Source organism: Schistosoma haematobium, chromosome 2 (assembly GCF_000699445.3).
Source record: "Schistosoma haematobium chromosome 2, whole genome shotgun sequence".
Classification (NCBI taxonomy): domain Eukaryota; kingdom Metazoa; phylum Platyhelminthes; class Trematoda; order Strigeidida; family Schistosomatidae; genus Schistosoma; species Schistosoma haematobium.
Genome location: NC_067197.1, coordinates 8,239,729 through 8,263,928, shown reverse-complemented (window position 1 = coordinate 8,263,928; position 24,200 = coordinate 8,239,729). Strand labels below are relative to the sequence as shown.

At 37.1% G+C, this 24,200-nt stretch overlaps 2 protein-coding genes across 5 annotated transcripts in view; one reads left to right on the top strand and one right to left on the bottom strand.

The window, feature by feature from the left end:
- Window positions 1-6,765, bottom strand: part of MS3_00006142 (uncharacterized protein) — a 58,083-nt gene extending 51,318 nt beyond the window's left edge. The window contains exons 1-2 of one of the 3 annotated variants that reach the window (XM_051214256.1): window positions 5,752-5,933; window positions 5,639-5,720 (exon numbers count right to left, since the gene is read on the bottom strand). Coding sequence is in view for 2 of the 3 variants with exons in the window: in XM_051214255.1 (XP_051067406.1) it covers window positions 5,752-5,802 (51 nt within the window). In the remaining variant the exon portion in view is untranslated. Of the gene's footprint in view, window positions 1-5,638; window positions 5,721-5,751 lie in introns of all 3 variants that reach the window. The other 2 variants (XM_051214255.1, XM_051214257.1) reach the window with 2 other exon arrangements.
- A 15,178-nt stretch (window positions 6,766-21,943) lies between these two features.
- Window positions 21,944-24,200, top strand: part of TMEM63C_3 (Transmembrane protein 63C) — a 44,666-nt gene continuing 42,409 nt past the window's right edge. For both annotated transcript variants that reach the window (XM_051214254.1, XM_051214253.1), the window contains exon 1: window positions 21,944-21,994. The gene's annotated coding sequence lies outside the window, so the exon portion shown is untranslated. The remainder of the gene's footprint in view (window positions 21,995-24,200) is intronic.

The following is a 24,200-nucleotide window of genomic DNA, read 5'->3' as shown; positions in this document are numbered from 1 at the left end:
AAAACGGCCGTCCAGTGCTTTCAGGTTTTCCATGGTGGTCTAGCTCCATCATCTGAACCATTTGAAATTACTACAATCTCCAAAAAACCCTTCTGATACTTCATATTAGTAAGACCCAACATTAACAATTTAATATGGCAAACAACAATCCTGGATTCATCTATTACAATTTTAAATGATATACTCTACCTTAAATCTGGTCAGTTTTATGAATTATTCATTTGGATTTATGAATTGATGAACTGAATGAGAAATTCATTGAAAAGACTACTCTTCGTTCATATGAATTGTGTTCACTCTGGGACTCGAACTCAGTACCGTTCGCTTCAAACGCCATCGCGTTATCCGTCTTTGCTTATAATGCTTGTAAATTAAGGCAATATCGAGGCATACGCACAGTATGCACATATGCCAATAACAGACTGATCAATTTCAGTCCTAAAACATCAATTGGAAGATTCAAGTAAAAACAATATCAAGTGAATTATAGTTGGCTATAGTTTGTTCACCACTATATGAACTGATCTACTAAAATTTCTAGTGAGATTAGGGTAAATCTTTTATGAAACTCTAGAAGTCTTGAGTTGATGGTATAAATAAAAGAGCTATCTACAAGAGTTTTAGGTAGAACGGTGAAGATTGTATGGATGATAGAAAAACAAGACAATTTTTAGCTTTCGGTGTTAATGTAAGCGTCGAACATATGCAGTATATTGTGTTTTGTGTTTGTTAGTTCACTGTTCAAATTATTGTTAATGAACTGAACTTCGAGGTAATCATTTTTAAGCAAGATTCTTGTAAAAATACATAGAGAAACCATTGACGATAAGGTAGATGAAAAGTTTAACTAATGAGCACTTGTACAGTGGAAATGAGAATAGAACCGATGTGTTGTTACTAATGAGGAGTATTTTAAAGGAACTAAAATTGTTATACAGTCCATTTCGTAAAATTATGTTTTTACGCTCTTACTTCACTCACTTATTAAAAAATCGCACAAATAAGGTAACGGTTAAAAATTAGCTGAATAACTTCATACAAATTGAGTATTGATTAAACCTTTTGTAACGGAAACGTTATATATGTAATACCACGTTGAATAGGAACATTAAATGTTCAACGTTGAAAGATTCAGTAACCAGGTTTCAACCACTCAAATCGGAGAATCATCGTAACATTCAGAGCGTTAAGGATGCAAGCTTCACAGTATCTGAGGTGAGACCTTTAGTGACGCTAAACTGACCTTGAGACCACCTGATGTTTTTGGTCAAAAGAGGGTGGCAATCTAGTATGAGGAATTAAGATTAGGATTTACAGTTGGAAGTTAGGGTAAGGGATTCGAGTAAGGTGTTTTCATCACAAATTAACATCAAATTTGATTTTTAAAAATGCTATTTAAGACTGGGAATAAACTCCACGTCGTTGATTCATCTGAGTGTATCGTAGTCAGTAACTACAGTTATGTTTTGTTTATTTGGTCACCCAGTCATAGATATTTTGGAATAATTTCTATTATAGAATTAATTGAACGTGTAACTTTTGCTGTTATAATTTTTCTTCAATCATGACTGAGTGCGCCACATTCGACATGTCCGTAGCATGATGAAGTGGTATTTTCGTCGTAGAAAACCGTAAATTTTTTATGCAACCCATCAAAAAAAGAAAGAGAACGAAACGCTCCTTTCATCATGGATTACAACACTGTAAATAATAATTTCCGCTTCACTTTAGTTGGCTGCCAGGTGCAAGGACAAAATTGAGGAAGAGAGGGAGCGAGACTATAACTTATGGACGAACCAATGAGATATGAGATTTTGGCGCGAAATTCACCCACTCATTTAGATAAATTTCATTTTGGCGTTTTAGCTTATTTCAGTTCGCGATAAAAACCCCAAATCTAGTTCCTAACCCTAACCACCATAATTCTAATTCCTCACAATGCTTTATGACCCTCATTTAGTCCTAGTTAGTACGTGAACATTTTCAAGGTCACTCTAAGGCGGTCCATAAATTATAGTCTCACCCGAGAGCGAAGTTTTCCCTCATCCTTATTTAACTATATGGATGAGTGAATTTAGAGTGAATTTAGTCTTCCACTTCTCTAATGCTCTTCTTCACGTGCTTGTTTGCTCCCGTGTATTTAGCATGTGAATTGACTTTCTCTGAAATTGTTCAGCTGTTGCTATTTGCTGTCTTATTGTCCTTCCTTTCTTAAATCCTCTTTAGGGTTTCGATAGAGATCCATTCCTTATGATGATGCTTGTTGCGGCCCAGAACCTACTGACACGTCGAAATTAGTGTTTTTTGGTCCCTTTCCAGTTGTCCTCCATAGTAGTTTCTTCTTCTTTCAGTAGATCCTGTAAGCCTTGGAACCTGTTATTGATAGCTATATTGAGTTCGTTGAGTTCATTAGTATGTTGAAGGAAGACTGGATTGAACCTTTGTAATGCTGTTTCCCCAGTTTTCCAGTGCTTCTTTAGCATCAGTTTCATCTTGACAACAACTAAGTGGTGATCTGAATATATGTCAGCTTCTCTCCTGGTTCTCACGTATTCGATTGTTTGTGTGAATTTTTTACTGATGCAAGTATGATCTATCTGGTTCCCCGAGGTGTGATCCGATGAGAGACATGTTGCTTTGTGTACGTGTTTGTGTGGGAATATTATGCCACCTATAACCAACCTGTTGAATACACATATATTTGCAAATCTCTCACCATTCTAGTTCCTTTCTCTCAATCAGTCCATTTTGTCTCATGATATCTCCATACCTGTTGCTCATCATTGAGACCTTGGCGTTTAAGTCTCCCATCAGGATTATCAGGTCCTCTACTGAGCACTTCGTTATGATCGATTGCAGCGTTTCGTAAAACTGATCTCTATCGTCATCATTGCTATCATTGTTGGGTGCATAACATTGGATAATATTCATTGTGATTCCCTCCTTTGTTTTGAATGATGCTTTGATGATCCTGGGTTCATGAGATTCCCATCCTATAAGTGCATTTCGGGCTTCTTTGGATAGCATCAGAGCAACTCCATGAATGCATGGAGCATTTTCTCTTTGTGAACGGAGTACAGCAGCATTTCTCCCGTACCTAACCTTTGCTGTCAAGCTTGGGTCCAATGGGATCCGCTGACTCCGAGAATAGTCAAGTAGTATCTTCTCATTTTCGTTGCTATTTGACTGGTCCTTCCATTTTCTCACATTGTCCGGACGTTCCATGTACCTATAAAAATTGGTGTTCTGGCTGTTAGAACGAGCATCGGTCTCGTAACTTCTGAAGAATATCTGCTTTCACTATGAGGCGTCATGGTTCTTCCGAAGGAACATCCTTCAACTCGGACGGCATAGTTCAAATGGTTTAATCTGTTTATTCTGGCCAGCGTTTTTTAGCAATGTTGTTTTCTACAGGATGGGGTTTCTGACTCCATCCCCAACCCTCCTCTTTCACCCGGTTTTGGGAACGGCAGTAACGCTAGAAGACCTACAGGCGGAGTTATTTTATTCATATAAGGACATTAAAGCAAATCGCTTGAACTACTTTCTTATCAGCTTACATTATTAATGCTGGTCAATAGATGAGAAGCTTTTTTGTCTCCTCTTATACTATTAAGTATTTTAAAACGACTTGGTAAAGCTTCATAGAGATCGCGAAGCAATCAGGGTTAGAAAAACATTGAATACTTAGAAGTACTATATGGCCAGTTTGTCCTAGTAAAGGGAAATCAAACAAAGAACCTTTGATCTTTCGGGTCAACGCTTAACAGCTAGATCGTAGAGCAGGAATCCAATCGTATACAAGTCTAACTTCAATCAATCCATGCTATTGAGAGACTAAACAAATTTTCGTATCTTTGCATAACTGAACTCTAGTCCTTTCTATACTCCATTCACTAGGATATTTATATCCTGATGACTTCATTTCTTTATCAATATCAGTTGACAATAATTTTTATTACATGTTTGAAAAAGTCTACTAATGAGATAATGTAAATCCTGCAATAAAAATAATTCACATAATACATAATATTGTAGAAACGGGTATAGTTGTTCATGTGAATCCTATTCTACTTCTTTATAAGTTTAAACAATATGCTTTAATTCCATATCTCAATTTGCATTGCCATTTCAGACCACTTATTAAATGTATAATTATATAGAAACAATTTAAGATCATAAAAATGTAATCTGTTCGTTTAAAATAAGATCAAATTGTGTTAAAGGATTTTTAATATGGAGTTGTTAAGATTGTTAAGTTTTTTTTTATTGAGATCATGAATGTGATTGATATTAGATCACTATTAAAAACCTGAAAGCACTGGAAGGCCGCTTCGTCTTAGTATGGGACTATTCAGTAGTGCACATCCAGGATTTTATTTGTGTTTTAAAGATAGAGTAGACTATTTATTATAGTTATGTAGACTAATTTATAGGTGGATATAATTATGTTAACAATCTAATTCACGGACATTGTTATTTTTAGAAAGTTTAATCTATTAAGAATAAGAACTGTAAAACGTTACTTTAACATTATTCAAGAAAACGTCCTCTTGTAACAGGTAATCATCTAGTCCATAATTTATTCTTATTTATATATTTCTCAACAAAAGTCTAAAATGTTAGGATGCTTATGACGTTGTACAAAGTACATTTTTCATTATATAACTGAAATATGTAGTTATTTAATCTTTAATAAAGACACTTATTCACTGAACATCATTGAATGTTCATACATAATAATAGTCGAACATTACCAACATAATGAACAAGATAATTAATCACTGGTAGAATCGAATACTTCATGAATTTCATCTACATATCAAACTGGATGATCTACAATTTTGAGAATCGATCAAGCAATGGTTTATCAGTGTTAACTCTATATACATTTTTTTTCAAGAATTTCAAATGCTTCATTGAAACCATATGCGATGTGTATGTATTTCCGGACATTGACAAGAAAAAAATTGATATTAAAATAAGGATTTATGTAGGTAAGTTTTTTAACAAAAGTTAACAATAACTAAAGAATCATTGAAGGTGAAAGATGCCACAGATATTTGGAGTTTGACAACGCTTTCACCAGTAACACCTACTATGAATCGTGCCCACCTAGTGAAATCAAAAGTCAGAAGCGAGAAGGTTGGAAGATATATTTGATAGGCTATCAATATATCGAAAATCGACTGATCTAAACTTGCTAGCGATTGCAGGGGAAGTTGAACATGGCGTCCTCATTTGTGATCTGGTGCGGTTGTATAACCGAGTGCCTCCAGCTAGGTGAGTCCATTAAAACTAATGTGGTCAGCATCTAATGTCGAAGACTTACAACGCTATTTATTTTGAGGATTTATTTATCTCTACAAAAGCTTACAGACGCCTATATGATCTGGGTTTTTTCTGCCTACTTTGAGAATCCTCAACAGTTGGTTAGTGACCATGGTACAAACTTATAATTTTCATAAATTGTCTCTAGTATAAAGTCATGTCTACCAGGTTAAAATTTAAATATCTTGATAATCGTCTCATGTACAATTACTGATATTTACTACTGAAGAGTTTCAACGAAGACCATAAAAGGTTTTCAATACTTCTTGATATTCCAGATACTATTAAATCTGTAATACAAACTAACTTGACAATTTGATATATTTATTTGAAGATGGAACTTTCCAATGGTGAAAAACACTTCTTTTTTTAAAGAATGAATTTAACTACTACTAACAATTTACAATTAACTTGACTTACCTTAGTCAAATAATTAAGCAGTAATATCATGAAATTAATAGATTTCCACATTATAAAACACAGTTACTATGTTATTACTTCGTTTTGTGAACATTCATTTGAATAAGCCAAATTAAAGCTACATTACATTGTAAATGTGTCATCCAAAACAATAAATTCTCTGATAAATGCACAAAATTATTGTTTTTGTTATATGTGAAGTATTATTTATAGCCAGTCATTTTTGAGGGATAGTTAACCAATCGAAATTCGGTGTAGGTGACCAAAGTACCTGTCATAATATAGAATATACTATCTATCTACTTGAATTACTTGAACAAAAATACTTGATTACAAATAGAAATATTGATGAAGCATGATCCGTACTACAAAACAGATTGACTACACTTTAGGATACTGAATTCTAATTTAAAACTTCTGGTAACCTTTTTGATTGGGTTCTCATGAACAGGAAAACGTTGTCTAAAATATAAACATAAAAGACTAACGTGGAGTTTAGTTTTGCATTCCTGAATATTTATTTAAAAATAAAATCTATTGTAAAACAACCTATAGTAGATTGTGCCTCAGAACCTTGTGGATTCCTTCATAAACCACAACGAGTGATTGAAGCTATGAATAACAGTATGCAAAGATGTGAATATTTGATGCTTGTGGTTGACTTCAGGCGAAATATAGATACTATATTTAGTTTTATACATGATACTTTAAGTAACCCTAATTGGAAAATGGTGGTATCAAAAGTCAAATACAAAATGTATCTGGAAGATTATATTTATAGTGTTCAAATTAGAGCAAACGGCTATAGACCCAAATGAATCTGCCTTGAGGCATGGTTGATGTGTTATTAGTCGAGAAAGCTGAAGGGCCTGATATTTAGAAAATAACTAGAGTAGTACGATGAATACAGTTGTACCAAATGGAACTCAAAGTCATGGAAAGCCATAAGCTGATGATGAACCAACTTCTTGTGCGATTTTTCACGTCAATTTACTAGATATGGGTACTCATAATGATTCACATAATTTGGATGAAATTTCTTATAAAAATGAGAAAAATATGTCGGATGGATCAAATGATGATAAAAAGTCCAATGCAATCTTGATAGGTGCTGATATCCTTAGTGGTCCATAATCCACTGATGAGTTTCTTATTGAATATGAAGAAAATGTTTCAGAAGAACCAAACCCTGATAACTTCAAGTCAAATGTCATTCATCCTCACCATTTAGTCACTTCTTATGAATTCTCTATTCAATGCAAGAAATATGTTTTAAATAAAGTCACATTAATTGTAACTTGTGAATATGAGGATCCAACACTATTCCGTGGGGAAGGATAATGTCATAGAAATTATATATATATATATAATCAGGATATAAACGTCAAATCTTCAAATAAACAAGAAAGGTGTTGAAGAGATCCAGAAAATTCCTCGAAAAAAGCCAAAATCGCTCTGAAAACTCTGAGAAACATCTTGTTCAATCAGCATTCAATAGAAGTTCTTTCCAGAAACACTTAGAAAGTGACAAGTCACGTGTTGTGTTTCTGAGTGGATGATTACCTCGTAGTGACCAACTTTTACCAAGAGAACGAGTTTGATTTAATGGAAACAATCGTTATTATAACCAATTGTGCCAGTGGTTGTTTTACTGTGCTCGTTTGTTTAACTGTGCTAAAGACAGCCACAATACTGCTCCATTATCTTTCGATTGTGACCTTGCACGGGTTCGGTTACGCTCAGTAACCACACTTGTACTCCTTTGGCATGATCTCAGTATCCTTTCGATACGAGATCGCCAACAAATACATCTCGACTACAGCCATCAACTGCCTTCTGATATTTGGCTTACGGGGGATTTTATCGGTTAACTGGCACGTAGTCTTCTTGTAGTGGTGTTCATAGTCAACCGGGACTCGACACCACACTACAATCTATACTACTAGTATGTTTGGCAGCATTCCAGAACTTTCTAGAGGCCCAAGGCCATCTAAAATGTTATAAGCACCTTAGATTTTCTGTACATAAACAAGCCTCGTAGTAAAGCGTTTCTTCCACACTACACACCCCTTCTCTCGTGTTCAAGCTACTGTGTATATTTAGCCTGGGAGTTAATAGAAGCGCTTAGGAACCGAACCTAGCGTTCATTTAGAAGACTTATCAAACTAATCGGCCGGGAACGCCATAGAATACAGCCCCATTGAGTAATCTGTATTACTTTCTTTATTTTCAGTCCCATCTTCATACATCGTTTCCCGGTAAAACTAGTTTATTCTTCAGATTGTTTTAATGTAAAGAGATAATCTGTCCACCTCGTTAGGGTAGGTAAGGCTTGATGGACAGTAGATGGTATGACTGCGACTAAATGATGTAAATATTTGACAGCTTCACCATTCTTATATTTGACCCAGATGGGCCAGTGAATAAAAGTGATCGAAGTCTGAATCTTACATTCAATATTAAGAAGTAGGTTAGATGAGAACATCAGTTGACAGAAGTTGAGTTCAAGCGTGCCTACGTATTCAGTGAAGGTTAGCATGGTTATTGGAGTTACTTTCATCCGTTTGACTCCAAACGTTACCAACTCATTAACCGCGTCTAATTTTCTAAGCGTTGTTACGAATTACCTTCACAATATAAACACCAAAAGTACAAGTTGTACTTGGAAGGTTTTTATTATTGATAATCAGAAAAATGTGAGGAATAAAGTGAAATAATGTATGTTTTCGAATGAATATATTGTGAAGATGGTGCAAATCGACACTTGATTCAAGATATTGACTGTCTGCGGGAACAGTCAGTGAAGGAATGGATAAAAATTAGGATGCAGGTATGTGTTCAGTCAAAGTACTTAATTCGTATGCACAGTGGGTCGATTGTCTAAATCACATTAAGTAGTTAATTAAAGTATGGTTTGGTTTTTTAGTCTTTCTTATGTGTCCCAGCAAAATAGTTTATACCAATAAATGCTGGGAAAGGTAAGTTGTGGGGTTCCATAAGCTTTTCTGGACGTTGAGATGCAAGAAAACCTCGATTTATCGCACTCATTGTATTACGATTTTTGTCCTATGGTTGAGAGATGATACATCGTTGTCATATCTTACCTCTTAAATTCAGTCACGGAGAGGAATAATACAGATTGGAGTCCGTGGTTGGTTGTTATCGTTGATGTGATACTAAAGTTTTAATCTGCCGTCTCACAAAGTCATGGGGAACGGTTTATGCTAGTGATACGACTTCTGACCATTATTTAAAATGGCCCACACAAATAATTGATGAATGGATCCAGTTGATTGTGGGGCGCCTCAATTCTTCTAAATTTTTATCCAATCCATTCTGGTAAAATATTTGTTCGGAGAGGTTGGTGACTGCTCGATTACTTGGATGATGAAGTTGTACACAACGTTAACATCTTTTCAAAAATATTGTTTCAAGACGAATGAACTATAGTGTCAAAACCTGCTGCATTGGTTTTAATTGAAATATAAAAGTGACTGATGTCAAGAAACCTCATTTACAATACGAAATTAGATGTACCATAAAAATGATAAACTCCTCCTGGAGTCCCTCCGGGGGCTACTGCCGGTCCCAAGCCCGGATAAAGGAGGAGGGTTGGGCATTGGGTTAGCGTCCCCATCCCGTAGAAAACTAACTCGCTAAAAAACGCTAAGTAATAAAAATGATATATCTTCGAATTAAACTGTGATGCCAAAATCAAATGATAAGACTTTTTATTAGACTCCATATCAGACGATGAGAATTAGGGCTTTACGAACGGGAGATGTAAGATCCGTTTTGAATATTTGGTGTGTGTGAAGATCCCTCCATGTATACATTTGCACTTTGTTCCTATTGACTCCCTTAGTTGTACACTGTTGTCTTTTGATTACATTTGAATTGTTAATATTTGTATTTTTTATTATAGTTTTTATTTTTCTTACGCCTTCACTAAGTTTCCGTGTTTCTTCCTGAACTGCATTTATGTTGTTTTACTTGGTACTTGTTCTTAGCGGCAGCCATATTGATTTGCTCCTCCTTTTGTGCGTGTTCTATCCAGACAGGATAGAACAACATTTATTTGTAGTGATTAGTGATTTTCTCGCATCCTTTATCAACTTCCTTATTTATTGTAATTTAGATTTGATTAATTGAACAATTTTTGGTTGGATAGCTGAGTGGTCATATTTGTTTAGGTTGTAGCGTGGGGTCGAGTCCAGATTGACTATGAACACCACTACAAAGAAACGCGTGCAAAACAAATCAGAAGGCGAAGATTGAACATAACCAGATTTATTTCGTTGGCGATCTCGTGGTATCGAACGAATACCAAGATCAAGCCAAAAGAAGTTGTAGTGTTAGTCACTAGTTTTAGCCCATAATATATCTTATTCTAGTTTTCGGACATTCCATTCTATTCATTCTACTTGAGTCATGTTTTGACCTTGTTAATTATTCGCTTATTAGCCTTGACTGTTTTCATATGAGCGTTTATGTGTGTACACTTCATGTCCCATGACTCATCACATGTCTGTAGTTTATTTTATCCGCCTATAAATATTGGGTAATGCCCGGCTTGAAGTGGAGTTGGCTTCCCAGCCATCTTCCATACGTGTCATTTTGCTTTGCTATGCTTCATTCGCTTTATGTACGAAATATATGTATTCTCAAGTCAATTCTCGTTATTCGACTTATTTAATTCCGTTATTGGATAACGCGATTTAAGTCGACGATGATATACGAGAAAAGGCGACAACAAACATTCGTACAATCTAAAATGGAGTCGAGAATCAACGGCCACTAAAAAGTACAAGTGGAATTAGCAGGCAGGAGTACGAACGTCCGACGTCACAACCCGCGGAAAAGTAATGGAGAGTAATAGAGTAGTAATATGGCTGTCATTAGCACAGTTAAACAAAAGCACATTAAAGCAAGCACAGGTACAATTGGTTACAATAATAATAGTTGTTTTCATTAAACCAATCGCGTTCTCGTGATAAAAGTAAGTCACCAAAAGGTAACGATGTACATTTAAATTTATGATGAATTATAGAACAGTTATTTACCCGATTACTTGTTTTGATTTTGACGGGCGACGGCGCGTGTCTAACCTACCTGAACGGCTATCCTTCAGTCCAAACCGTAGTTTGGATTCTACAGGAGATGATGCATTTCCCAGGCGTTTTCTGTATCCTTATTATATGCGCAATCAGTACAGTTATGGCGATAAACCACACTTAGGAAAACAGGAACATGGTCACCGGAAAATCTACGCAAACTTTCCCTCACTTCGTATCAGCACGTTGTGAGTCGCTATAGTGGTGTAATACACTTCTGAATCTTTCTTTGGTTCTGTGCTAGAGGGACCAAACTCAATATTATTTATAGATCATTCCAACTGCTACTTAGTTTGTATTTGTTGTTCAGCTTCTAGGGAAAATTACAACGAGAAAAGCACTTCATAGCAAGCAAGAAGACTCACGTACTACCCAAAAGCAGGCTACATGGAGAAAATAGTTCAACAGATATTGCAAGCAAAGTTAAAGTCTGAAAATCTGAAATCTGATCAGTCCAACTTCAGTCATTTGAAAGCCTAAAATAGAAAACATGAATCATCAAGAACAGACAATATCACCTGGAATTGTTCTCGCTGAGTGACAGGATATTAAGAGATGACTCGATAGTGGCATACGGTGCATTAAGTAAGCCGAACCACACCAAAGCGACCGTATTACCAAGATATCATCAATACGCTCCTCGAGGCAACCTCCGTAAGATAGCACACCAAACGGTGAACGTGCAGGTGAGCTTTCATCTTTTCTTATTACTAGATGCTCTAATTTGGAATACCTTTCGTGCCTTAAGGTAACCCTCGTGCTATTGATAGAAGAAACCAGAGAAGTAGTGAATATGTCTTTATTTCGATCTTCGCGCAGTCACAGTGGAGCGTGGGATTATCTGTTCAGACAAACAAAGGCTCTCAACATTCAAGATAATAGGGAATATAACGCTTATAAAAAATAAGGAAGTGAATGAATACTTGAACAATACTGTTTCGGCATAAGCTTGGTTGTTTGGGGTCAACTCTTAACCAACCAACCTGAGCTGTTACATTAGCTTCCCCCTAGAATCGACTTCCGTAGGAACGTCGGTTCGATTAACCTATCTATCGAAAACACCTTAGTTCTATTTCTCATCCCAAGGGAAAATTATCAACTCGCTCACTATTTGACTTACAATCAGTGACGACTAACGCTGTCAACGATAGTCCATGGATGTCTCCTCATTTACTAGCTTGTCATCTTATTTTGTAGCATGTGATCTATTCTACAACTATCGCTGACGGTTTACTGCGTGCTTTCAAGAGAAAGAGTGTGAGAATGTGGAATAAGAATATCTGAGGAAGTGCCGCGAGCGGGCTACCCAACACCATGTTGGTGAGGTACGATTTTTCCATGCTCAGACCGGCTATCAGGTGTTTACTCACCTGCCTCTTTAGTCGCCCTCAAGTAAAAAGTAAAGAAGAATCTACTTCAAAGGTAATGGTGAAAACCAATCACACCTGAAGAACTGCTCCACTGCCTGCATAAAAATAATAAGATACAAAATGGAAATACAAAAATATAATTTATAATTGTTCGGTTCCACGTAAGTGATTGGTCTCCAGAAAGGATTGGTATTCTGGAAGAAAATAGACATAGTGTAGCCATCTTATGTACGAAAAGGTATGAACACAAAAAAATTTTTTATAATGCATATATGTAAAAGTGTAAACTTGCTAGAAGTTGGACTCATTGTCAAACCCGATCAAATGTATGACCTTGGGCCTATGACGACCGCCTTTTATAACCAGGTACGTAACCAAGGGTGCATAGTTGTACTCCACAAAACGGAAAAGAATATACGGTTAAGGAGGAGAAAAAATTGTGTATATTATGAGGATTAAGTACAATTGTGTCAAATACTCTTTTCTGGTTTGATCTAAGTATGTATGATATATTGAAGCAATATTTCGTCAATTCATCCAAGTAACGACTTTGTCTGCACCTTAGAAATGTGTAAGTCCTATTACTCGTTAGTATTATATATGATTAATCGGTAAAAGGAAAGATTGCAGTCATTCGCCCGTGGTTTGATGTGGTCTAATGGCTAGGCACACGGTCTAGCATCCAGGAGGGCAGAGGTTCGAGTGCGTGTGGGGCTAGTGTTTTCGCTCACCAAAAGCCCCTTCAATACGATGTTTGTTGGCCATATGTTGCTCAGATATGAGAGAAAGATAACAGGAGGACGGATTGATATGTCAAAGTGCCATATTGGAATAGTACAAGTTCTTTGTTTTTATTAATAATAATGCTATAGAAAAAAAACTACAAGTGTGGTAGATTTCCATTTTACGTTATAATTAAACCAACGAGAAAAAAAAGGTATATATATATATATATAAGTTATTGACATAACATGTTTTTTATAACGCTAGTGTTAAGTTCCAGGATTTTGTATGGACCACTAATAATAATTGGTTTAACGTTAGCATAGCTGTGATATTCATATTAGTTCAATGTTGTGATTACTTAACAGTTCCCTTATAAGTTGTGTTTAAAATTAGGTATGTGGAATCAATGCGGCTAACATAGTAACCTTACAATAACGCACTGTACTATATCTTCACGGTTATTGATTCTTAAATGTCAGAAATTTAAAAAAATTTGAATATTGCCAATAATGATGGGTTATATGATCACACTAAAAAGCATGCTGTAGGAAAACTGGTTAAGTCATTATGTAAGTTTCCTAAACATGAAAAAAATGATGAGAACTTTAATAAGTATTTGACCATGGTTTAATCCAAAATGTTTTGTCTAGAAAACCACTTAATAATAGTAGTATTAAGCGTATCAAGCTACTGAACACATCTTCGACCGAAAACTTTTAGAATTAGTTCATATGGTATATATGTATAGCCAGTCTACGTGAAAAATGTATATAGATATATAAGAAGTACAGCCAACATAGTTAATTAACCAGAAAAAGAAATTATAAAACTCGCCTGGGTTGCTTTTTGAATTCGTTGTATTTGCCAGTGTTAGTTGTATGAATTTGATTAAAATCCGCAGCCATCGTTTCGGAATACCTAGCTTGTGTCCAGTATTTAAAAAAAATTTAACATAACACTTATATATCAAAGGCAAAAGGTCTGGGGAGTTGTAGGTGAGGCGGAATGAGGAGAAAAGTTATTTTTAAGTAGATGCAGGGTCTGATTAGCTACGTGGTTAGATTTTATCCTGCAGCTGAAACTGTCAACATCCTTGATTGGCTAATCGGATGTGCCCAGCGAACCATTTTAGTCATTTGTAAAGATTTATCGTTTTTGCATTTCGATTCCGTAATGGATTTGTCAGTTAAACGATCTAACGACACGTATGGTGGTTCATGATCTAGATAAGCCGGCTTTAGCCTATCAATACTTACTGTGTCGATGTTTCCGTGTTTTTCTATCACGAAATATTTAGATTTTCTTGAGACGACTTTGAAAGGACCTTCAAATGGAGGGCTAAGTGGTGCTTTTATTTTGTCACATCTTATCCAGACGTGCGTGCAATTGCTTAGGTCTTTAGGTACATATACGGCACGCGATTGTTCACGAGTATTAATCGGCTTAATTTTAGACATGTGGTCCCGTAGTTGATCTACATAATTTTCTAAATTAAGTTTTTGACTGTTAGTATTAGGGTTAATAAATTCACCTGGTAGTCTCAGAGTTGTTCCGAAAACCAGTTCCGCAGCTGAACACTGTGCGTCAGTTTTGACAGATGTTCGTATTCCCAACATAACTAATGGTAGGAATTCTGTCCACTGATTGGGGTTTGAGTGAGATATAAGGGCGGTTTTTAGCTGACGGTGAAAACGTTCTACCATCCCATTAGCCTGAGGATGATATGCAGTGCAGCGTATCCTATTGGAGCCTAGAAGTTTAGCCAAGTTATTAAATAGTTCGGATTCGAATTGCGCTCCTCTATCCGTCGTCATTGTTATGGGTGTACCAAAAATGGTTACCCAGTTCTGCATGAAAACTTTGGCTACTGTTTCCGCTGTGATGTCCGCTATCGGGATGGCTATAGGGAATCTGGTAAATCGATCTATGCATGTAAAAAGATAATTGAAACCGTTTGAACGTGGTAAAGGACCTACCAAGTCGATATGCACATGGGCAAAACGTGCATCTGGTTGCGAGAAAACACCTATGGGTGAATTTGTGTGACGATTAATCTTTGATTGTTGACATGCTGAACACTCTCTAACCCATTTGTGTACATCCTTCTGTAAATTCGGCCATATATATCTGGCATTGATTAGTTTTGTTGAAGCTTTCGCGCCAGGATGAGACAAAGAATGAAAGTTATTATATATCAACTTTCGCATATTTTTGGGAACGAAAGGTCGCGGCATTGCCTTGGTCGTGTCACAATAAATTAGAATACCATCGATAGGTGATGGGAATTGTTTTAAATTAAGACTTGAATTGTTTGTTTTAAGTAGGTTTTGCAATTCTAGGTCCTGCTCTTGTTCGTGTCTTAACGTCTCGAAGTTTACTGTAGACTGCTGTAGCACGTTCATTTCTAGTCTGGATAAAGCATCTGCCGCCTGATTGTCCTGACCTTTGACATGTCGGATATCGCTTGTGAACTGTGATATATAGTCAAGGTGTCGGACTTCTCGAGGTGAGTATTTATCGGCTCTCGCTTTTAAAGCATTCGTCAGAGGTTTGTGATCCGTAAAGACTATAAATTCCCTACCTTCTAACATGTGTCGGAAGTGTTTAATGGTCAGGTAGATTGCAAGAAGTTCTCGCCCGAAGGTAGAATACCTTGTTTCGGCTGGAGCGAGTCTTTTCGAGAAGAAAGCAATTGGTTTCCAGGCGTTTTTAACCAGTTGGTTAAGGGTACCGCCTACTGCTTTATCTGAAGCATCCACCATCAAAGCAAGTGGGGAAAGAGAATTCGGATATATCAACGTAGTTGCTTGAGCCAGTTTATCTTTAAGCTGTTTAATAGCTTCGATGGCGTCAGAAGACAGTTTGAATTCTTTTGGTTTTCCTTTAAGTGAATCTGTCAAAGGTTGCATTAATTGTGCACAACCTGGTATGAATCTGCGATAAAAGTTAATTAGGCCTAGAAAACTTCTCAGTTGTGTTAGAGAACTAGGTACGGGGTATTGTTTGATAGTATCCACTTCTTTTTTTATAGGTTTAATCCCTTCTGGGCTTATTGTGTGACCGAGAAATTCTAAAGTTTGAACACCGAAAACACACTTACTTTGATGTATGTTTATTCCATGTTCATCCAGTCTTTTCAACACTGCTTGTACATGCTGTTCGTGTGATTGCAAATCGGGGCTGGCAATTAACAAGTCGTCTATATACCCCTGCGCAAATGGCATATCTCGAAGTAGGTTATCTATGAATCTTTGAAATGTCTGTGCCGCATTTCTCAGGCCGAATGGCATGCGTACAAACTCGAATAAGCCAAAGGGTGTAGTAATAGCTGTCTTGGGAATATCTTCATCAGCCACCGGGATATTGTGATATGCCCTGACTAAATCAATTTTAGTGAATATGTTCATACCCTGTAAACCGTTGGTGAAATCTTGGATATGAGGTATTGGGTACCTATCAGGTACGGTTTGACGGTTTAGGGCTCTGTAATCCCCGCACGGTCGCCAGTCACCTTCATTCTTCTTTGGGACCATATGCAAAGGGGATGCCCATTGACTATCAGAGGGACGGATAATACCCAGTTGTAGCATATAATCAAACTCGGCCCTAGCGATTTTGAGCTTATCTGGTGCTAGTCTCCTGGGTTTTGCAAAAACCGGTGCACCTTCGGTTTTGATAGTGTGACTTACTTTTAGTTTGTCTTTAGAAGGCTGTGGGTTTGGTTTAGTTAAGTTTGGAAATTCCGCGAGTATATCTTGGAATTTCGCTGTTGTTACTGGGGGAGTTTGAATCAAGTTAAGAGAGCTGATGTGACTTTCTTTGCCTTTTGTGTAATACGAAGTTTCTTTTAGTGTTAATCGCCGTTTCTTGGTGTCAACTAGAAATTCGTATCTCTCTAGAAAGTCCATCCCCAGTATTGCCAGATCTAAGTCGGCTACCGTGAAAACCCAAGGGAATTGCCTCCTGAACCCCAAATCTAGGGTTAAAGTTTTCTGCCCAAATGTCGCAATTTTAGTTTTATTTGCAGCTTGAAGTGTAATTGATGATGTTTCTCGACTAATCTCAGTTTTATTTCGAGGGATGATGCTAAGAGCAGCGCCAGTATCCACCAAGAAATTCAAGCCCGAGTTTCTGTCTCTAACATAAAACAAGCGACTGTTTAGGCGCCCCTCCTCAGTCGTCGCGACCTGGGGAGGGGTTACTCGTTTCCCGCTGCCTTAGAATTATGCTTAGGCCAGGCGCATGGTTGCATGCACTTGGTTGAGTTGACACCAAACTTCCAGTGGTACCAACAAAACTGCCCAGATTGTCTGGACATTTGTGACCTGTTTTGTGACTTGGATCGTGGTCGTTGTGGTGACCTGCTCCTGTTTCTATGACCCATTTGCATTCTGGTGACAGCCTCAGTGAGACTCTTAACACTCGCAATGAGTCCTTCTATTACGGGGTCTTTTGCTGATTCTACTTTTTGTGTGTGATTTATTGTGCCTGATCCAGTTGGAGGACCTCTTTCCATTATTCTGTCGGCTATACGCGCTAAGTGAGATAATGAGGTTTCAGGATCTTGTGCATCCAAACAGTGTTGGACGTAGCATGGGAGAGCTTGTATCCATCCTTGTTTTAGGACTGCTTCACCCACTGTGTTATCACCCACTAAGACTTGGAGGTGACGTAAAAACTGTGACGGCGACCGATCACCTAGTGTTTCACCTTGAAAAAGTCTTTGGATTCTTTGACTATCTGATAATGATAAACGGTTCATTATCTCTCGTCTTAAGATGGTGTATGATTGTGGTGATGGTGGACTTAAAATCAAGTCACGGACTTCTTTGGCGACTGAAGGAGGAAGGATAGAACACAAGTCTCTATAGCGAATCCCTTCAGATTTGATATTGTGTCTCGTAAAATAATGCTCTAGTTGAGCAAACCACAACTCAGGATCACTACGATCAAATTCTGGAAGTCGGGATTTCGTAGTCATAACAGTGTCTATCTCCACTGGTGACAAATCCTCCAGATTATGGGTTTCTATTGAGTCTGACATGAGGTATGTGACAAATATAGCAATAAAGTTAGCACAAAAAGTGGTTACTATGACACGAATAACTTAAGATAATACGGAATAAACTAGTTATATACTCAAATTAGTTTACGGATAATCAGGTCTACTTTTACGATTGAGTAAAAAAAAATGTTAATAACAGAAATGAGGTTAAATTTGTGTTCAAAAGGGCTCACCAATTTCGTGCCTTAAGGTAACCCTCGTGCTATTGATAGAAGAAACCAGAGAAGTAGTGAATATGTCTTTATTTCGATCTTCGCGCAGTCACAGTGGAGCGTGGGATTATCTGTTCAGACAAACAAAGGCTCTCAACATTCAAGATAATAGGGAATATAACGCTTATAAAAAATAAGGAAGTGAATGAATACTTGAACAATACTGTTTCGGCATAAGCTTGGTTGTTTGGGGTCAACTCTTAACCAACCAACCTGAGCTGTTACATACCCTTCCAGCCGAAGTGATCACAGACCCCTCAGTCTATAGCTTTAAGCGACACTGAACTACAGTTCCTCTCTTAAACTAGCCTTTTCTGAAGCATGCCTCATGAATTGCAACAGTGACCATTTTGGTATAGACAGTAACTACTTTCCATCTCTACTGTTATCATTTTCGTTCAGTACTTACGGCTCTGTTTCCTAACAGACTATCAACTAAATAAATTATATACTTATTTTCGAAACAATCATCTCTTAGTATTTGAATCACTACTTGATTATACACTCATTCTTACCATATAATCTTCTGCCTAGTAATTTGATAGTTGCTGAAATTAAGAACCACTGCTGTATCTACATATCGTGCGTTATTTTTGAAGAAACAGTGGTATTTTTCTTCGCCGATTTAGTTTTAAAGTATTTACCGCTTATCGAGCATCGAAACTGTTGTGTTTCATTTTGATCGAATTTATTTCAATCAAACTTATCACCAAGGGTATCGTTTTCTACTTCAAATTAATTTATCATATTGAAATGGTAGAAAAGATTTGTGGCTCAGGTAGATGATTTTGTGATGATGATGTCGTTCAGAATAAGAACCATCCAGCCCAGAGATCACAATTTCGTCAAAATACTTTATCATTTTCTTTTTGAGTACAGATACAAAAAGACACTGGTATTTTCCATGGTTAAGTAGTGTTGTTTTTATTCAAAAGGTTTTAAAGCTTCTTTCATTTGTTTAAGCCGGCTTTTAGTCTTCAGTTACAATAAAATATAAACCTCAGCTTTCTGTGCTCAGTGTCCTTCATCTTTAAAGTCTTAAAAACAGTTATTTCAGAGATTAGTACTTTTGTTGTCCTCTCAATGTGATCACCAAACAATTTAATGGTGCAGGTAAAACATCCATGTGGTAGGCCCACATGGTATTTCCCTGTCAAGAACGGAATGTAATATGACAGTTGCAATAAGAAGTATCACAACGTAAGCACCGGAATCACACCGGCTGCATATGAAAGGTGCTGCCAGCCACTATCACGTTGGTTATGCAATGCATGCTGTTCTTCATAGTCTCTGAAGATTCTTGAGATGATTGAGCTGCTGAACAAAGCTAAGAAGGTGCTCTCAGGTAAAAGGCCAGCAGCAGGTGAACAGTTTTCAGTTTATGAGAAAGCAGCGGGCGTTATCGTGAGTCCAAGATGGACCCCTATGGCGTAGCGAATGACAAACACACATGTAGGCATGGTTACTCAGGAATGCCACCTCTTAAAGGTTATCTTTACCTCTGCTGAAGAAGGAAATCTAATACTAGTACATTCACTCAAACTCACTGGATCAGGAATATGTGTCCGTGAGGATCTCAGCCTAGTTGATCGTATTAAAAGACGATCGGCACAGGTAGAAATAAGTGAGCACCACGGGAACGGTGAAAAGAACCTTATACTTAAGGGTTTTCACATTGTGAAGTTTCAGAGCGAAATGATCTTCAAACCGCTTTCAGTGGTAAGGGAAAGGTGTGTTGTACAAATCGTCGCAGCTTACATAGTTAGATGTCGGGTCTCAGAGTAGTAGTGGACATACAAAACCCTGACGTCTTTTCCACCTCAGAAACATGTGTAACATTAGAAGTGTATTATAATGAGATTCGGTTGCTTGGTTTTTATCCAGTATGGCTGACAGACTAGTCTGTAGGGGTGGTGGATCTGTCCTGTACACGAACAGTACCTTAACCGAATGGGCTGTCGAGACAGTGACAAACGATCGAGCGACATATGGACTGATGCGCTGTAGTGTAAAATGCAAACGGAAAGACATTAAATTATTTGTAGTATACCGCAGTAGAAAACGTGAGATAGATGACTCCCTCCCAAGCAAACTTGAGCCCTGGTGCAATAGGAGTAAAATCCTTTTGATAGGCAACTTTAATGCACCGTATATAAACTGGGCAAACTTAGAACGGTCAGTAACAACGTTATTTGGTTGCAAATTGTTAGAAACTACAATTGTACTAAATTTATTACAGCACGTTAGAGATCCTACACACGAAAAGTACCTTAGACATACGAATAACCTCCAAGTGACTGTCATGGAAAGCGGTACTTAGCGGAGTCCACTAAGGCTGTCCTAGTTCCTTTACATTTTATACTGCCTGTAAGTTATCCCCCAAATATAGTTGAGTCCCTAATGTTAATAAATGCTAACTGTGTGAAAATGTGGTTGGAAATTACAGGGGATGCAGATGCATGAGTACTTCAGGCAGACTCAGATATTCTGGTTAGGTGATCTAAAGAGCGGCTGATAACTATCAACGCGGCCAAGTATGTCCGCATGCGCTTCGGGGATATAAAGGTAAATAGGTACAACATAGGTGAAGTGCATGTACCCGTGGTCACAAAGATCTTGAGATAACTCTGAGTCATGATTTTACTACTCTAGCCCATAGCCGGGATGTTACAGCTAAATGGTCTATAAGCCTATGGGCTTTGCGATGGACACTTGCGAAATTAGATACTACTATGTTTACCACAGTATACACAACCTTAGTGAGAACTAAGCTTAAAAACTGCGTTCAGGCTGCAAGTCTGTGTTTAAAAGGTGACTCGTATATACTAGAAGGAGTATAGACGGCAGCTACCCTTGCAATTCCAGAACTCCGGGCATTACCATTGAAGATGACACTAGTATTCAGTGTTTGACAACTCATTTACCAGCAACACCTTCTAATATAATTCGTACCCACCAAGAGAAATCAAAAGACAGAGTCGAGGAGATCGGAAGAGTGTATTTAGCGATTACCAATATATCGGAATTCTCTGGTCTAATCTGGCTAGCGACTGCGGTAGATGTTGAGCACAGCGTTACCACACGTGATCTGGTGCGGATGCATGACCGAGCACCTTCAGCTAGGTGAGTCCATTAAAACTTGTTGTCAGCATCCAATGTCGAAAACTTACAGAGCTATTTATTTTGGGGATTTATTTACCGCTACACCATACAAACAGCGACTTGAACAGCTAGACTTCTATGCTCTGTCATATCCCAGATTAAGAGGTGATCTTATCTTCGTGCAAAGACTACTTAGAAATGATTTTAAATCCAGTATATTTTCTCGTTTTATTTCCACTAGATCGAGACATCTCAGAGTACAATTAGGTGAGTAGAAAAGCCAAAGTATATAGTCATCTATTCTTGGAATCAGTTACCCAAAGCAGTGATGTCTGCACCTTAAATTGGCTCATTCAAGAGAAGACTAGACGTTCTTAGAAGCATACTGGAAAAGGAATAACATAGGCCGTAGGCCTTCTGTCCTTACTGTACAAATCTGAATCAAACGCACTCGCTCAACGAGACATTCAAATCCATAAACAACCATGGTAATGACTAGGATCAGTGTAATAAAATGACTGGACCACTACATATCGAATTGTTTAGAAAATGAGCACGAAGAAAACAATTGGTTTATACAAGCCAGTGACAATTATATTGGATATTGCATAAGCGCGCAAAATACGCTTGATACGTCGGGCGCGATTTCCGGTTGTAAGTGGCATTTGGTCATTTATTTTGGCTGTCGTTTGCACTGATTTTTACCTGTTTGTGACCTTTTAAGGTATATTTTTAATCGAATAACTGTTTTCTTTGATTGTTATCTGCATGCACCATTACAACATGAGCTGATATTTCACATTTTACTTTTTTCACTGCTCACCTATTTTATGAGACTTACATTTCACTCTCAGAGTAAGTTTGAGTTAATGTAGTTTTAATAGGAAACGGCTTGATTCCATACATTTATTTTAGTACTTTCCTTGACACATGTTTTTATAATATAACCCCAGTTTTCCGTGGATGAGTTTTCGGTGAGACTATAATTTATGGACGACCTTTGAGCTAAGATAGATTGACATTGAGAGTATTCACCTAATATTTATCACCAATTGAGGGTTCCAAACCTGTGTGAGAAATTAAAATTATGTTTTACAATTGACGATTAAGGTTAGGAATTAGATTTTAAGTTTTCATCACGAACTGACATCAGCTATGATGCCAGAACTATTTGACGAAATTGGATGAGTGAATATCGCGCCAATATCCGAGGCCTATTACATTATACCGTATTGTTTCGCCTATAAATTATAGTCTCGTCACTCTCTGACCATATATTATGTTAGTTAACCTATTTTAACCACATTTCTAACATTTCTGTTGCACCGGTTAATATTAACGAGACAAATCCGATTTTTCAAAGTTATTTACTGCACCTTATGTTTTAATTTACTTTGTTATGTCATAGAAGGATTTCAAACGTTTGCGTTGTTTTGTGCCAGCTTTGCATCAGGCCATAACATTTGTTAAACGCATGAAAATGACAAAAGCTTTGTTCATTCGTTCAAATGCAGTATTTACTTTTGTTTTCAATTCAGTATTTTCTCAGGATATTCAAGTTCGACATCATACGTTTTTGATTTGACGAAACCTGAGTCGTAAATGGTGCTCTTTACTCAATACACTAAAAGACTGTAATAAATCATATATAAAGTACTTGAAGAACTAAGAATAGTTATTTGGCGAGATATAGATTCGTTCTTAATTAGTATTCCAACCTTGTGCGTATATTTTGAAGTTTAGATTTCGACGACCACTGAACCATCTGACCTCAATCACTTCTTGTTATTTCCGGTGCTATGAACTTTTATTAGAGTACCAATGCTACTAACAGTAGGTTGTAACTTCATACATTCATGATTTCTTACTTTTTCTGAGTAACAGAGACATATTCCTCTTTTCCACCTATTTTGACCGCATTTGATTTTCCTACCCTGATACTAATCGAGGGACTTTTTCTGACTAGTATTGTTGTAATAACAGTACATCATTTTTCAGGGTTTTCAAGTAAGAGTTAGGCGAAAAGAAACGACTAGGAACTCATTACCTGATTTCACATACACATGATGTACAAATGTTACGAAACAATAAGTACAAAAACAAACCTAAGTTTTAGATCTATTAGTTTTTCTACATTTATTACAGTATGGTCCTGATTATTTTGAAAATGACCTGTTTTACCCATATTTAGCACTAGTTATTTAAGTGTGATCAGTTCGATATTTACTTCGAATGAATTTATTTAAATTACACATAAGACGTAGTTTTCCTAGCTAACCGTCGATTTTTTAAGTAAGTCTTTACCCCTGGCCGGTCCTCAAATCACCTTTTGCTGGCATTTTTATACTACTTGGAGTTTGTTAGTAGTTTGAGAATTTCAACCTAAGACAGTTTTTACAGCCACTCAACAGCCATTGAGTGATGTGTCTGCTTCCGATTGCGTTCAAACTATTGTTTTGCATCATCCTTTGTAAACCACTCAAAACCTGTGAAAGAATTACTCTTAGTGAGGCTGGCTTTCGTTCTGTTTGTGAATGTATTGATAATTTCTTCACTCTCCAACAAATGTTAGAATACGGCCGTACGTAATTCAGACCGGCCATCGCTACTTCTTAATATAATAACCATCTTCAATCCGTTGATTACGGCTGTGCTCTGGGATTCACTGTTGGAGAAGAGTGCATCTGATAAGTATATTAGCATCTACAAGGTTATTTTTTGCAAAAACGGGCAATGTGAGAGCAAACAATCACCTCACTTCATGATTTAATCATAGCAGTGTAGTTATGCATGGTCGCACAATGTTATCATTCCTCCTTAACTTTTTATCTATGACATTTCGGGAGTAGCTCTGATGGAA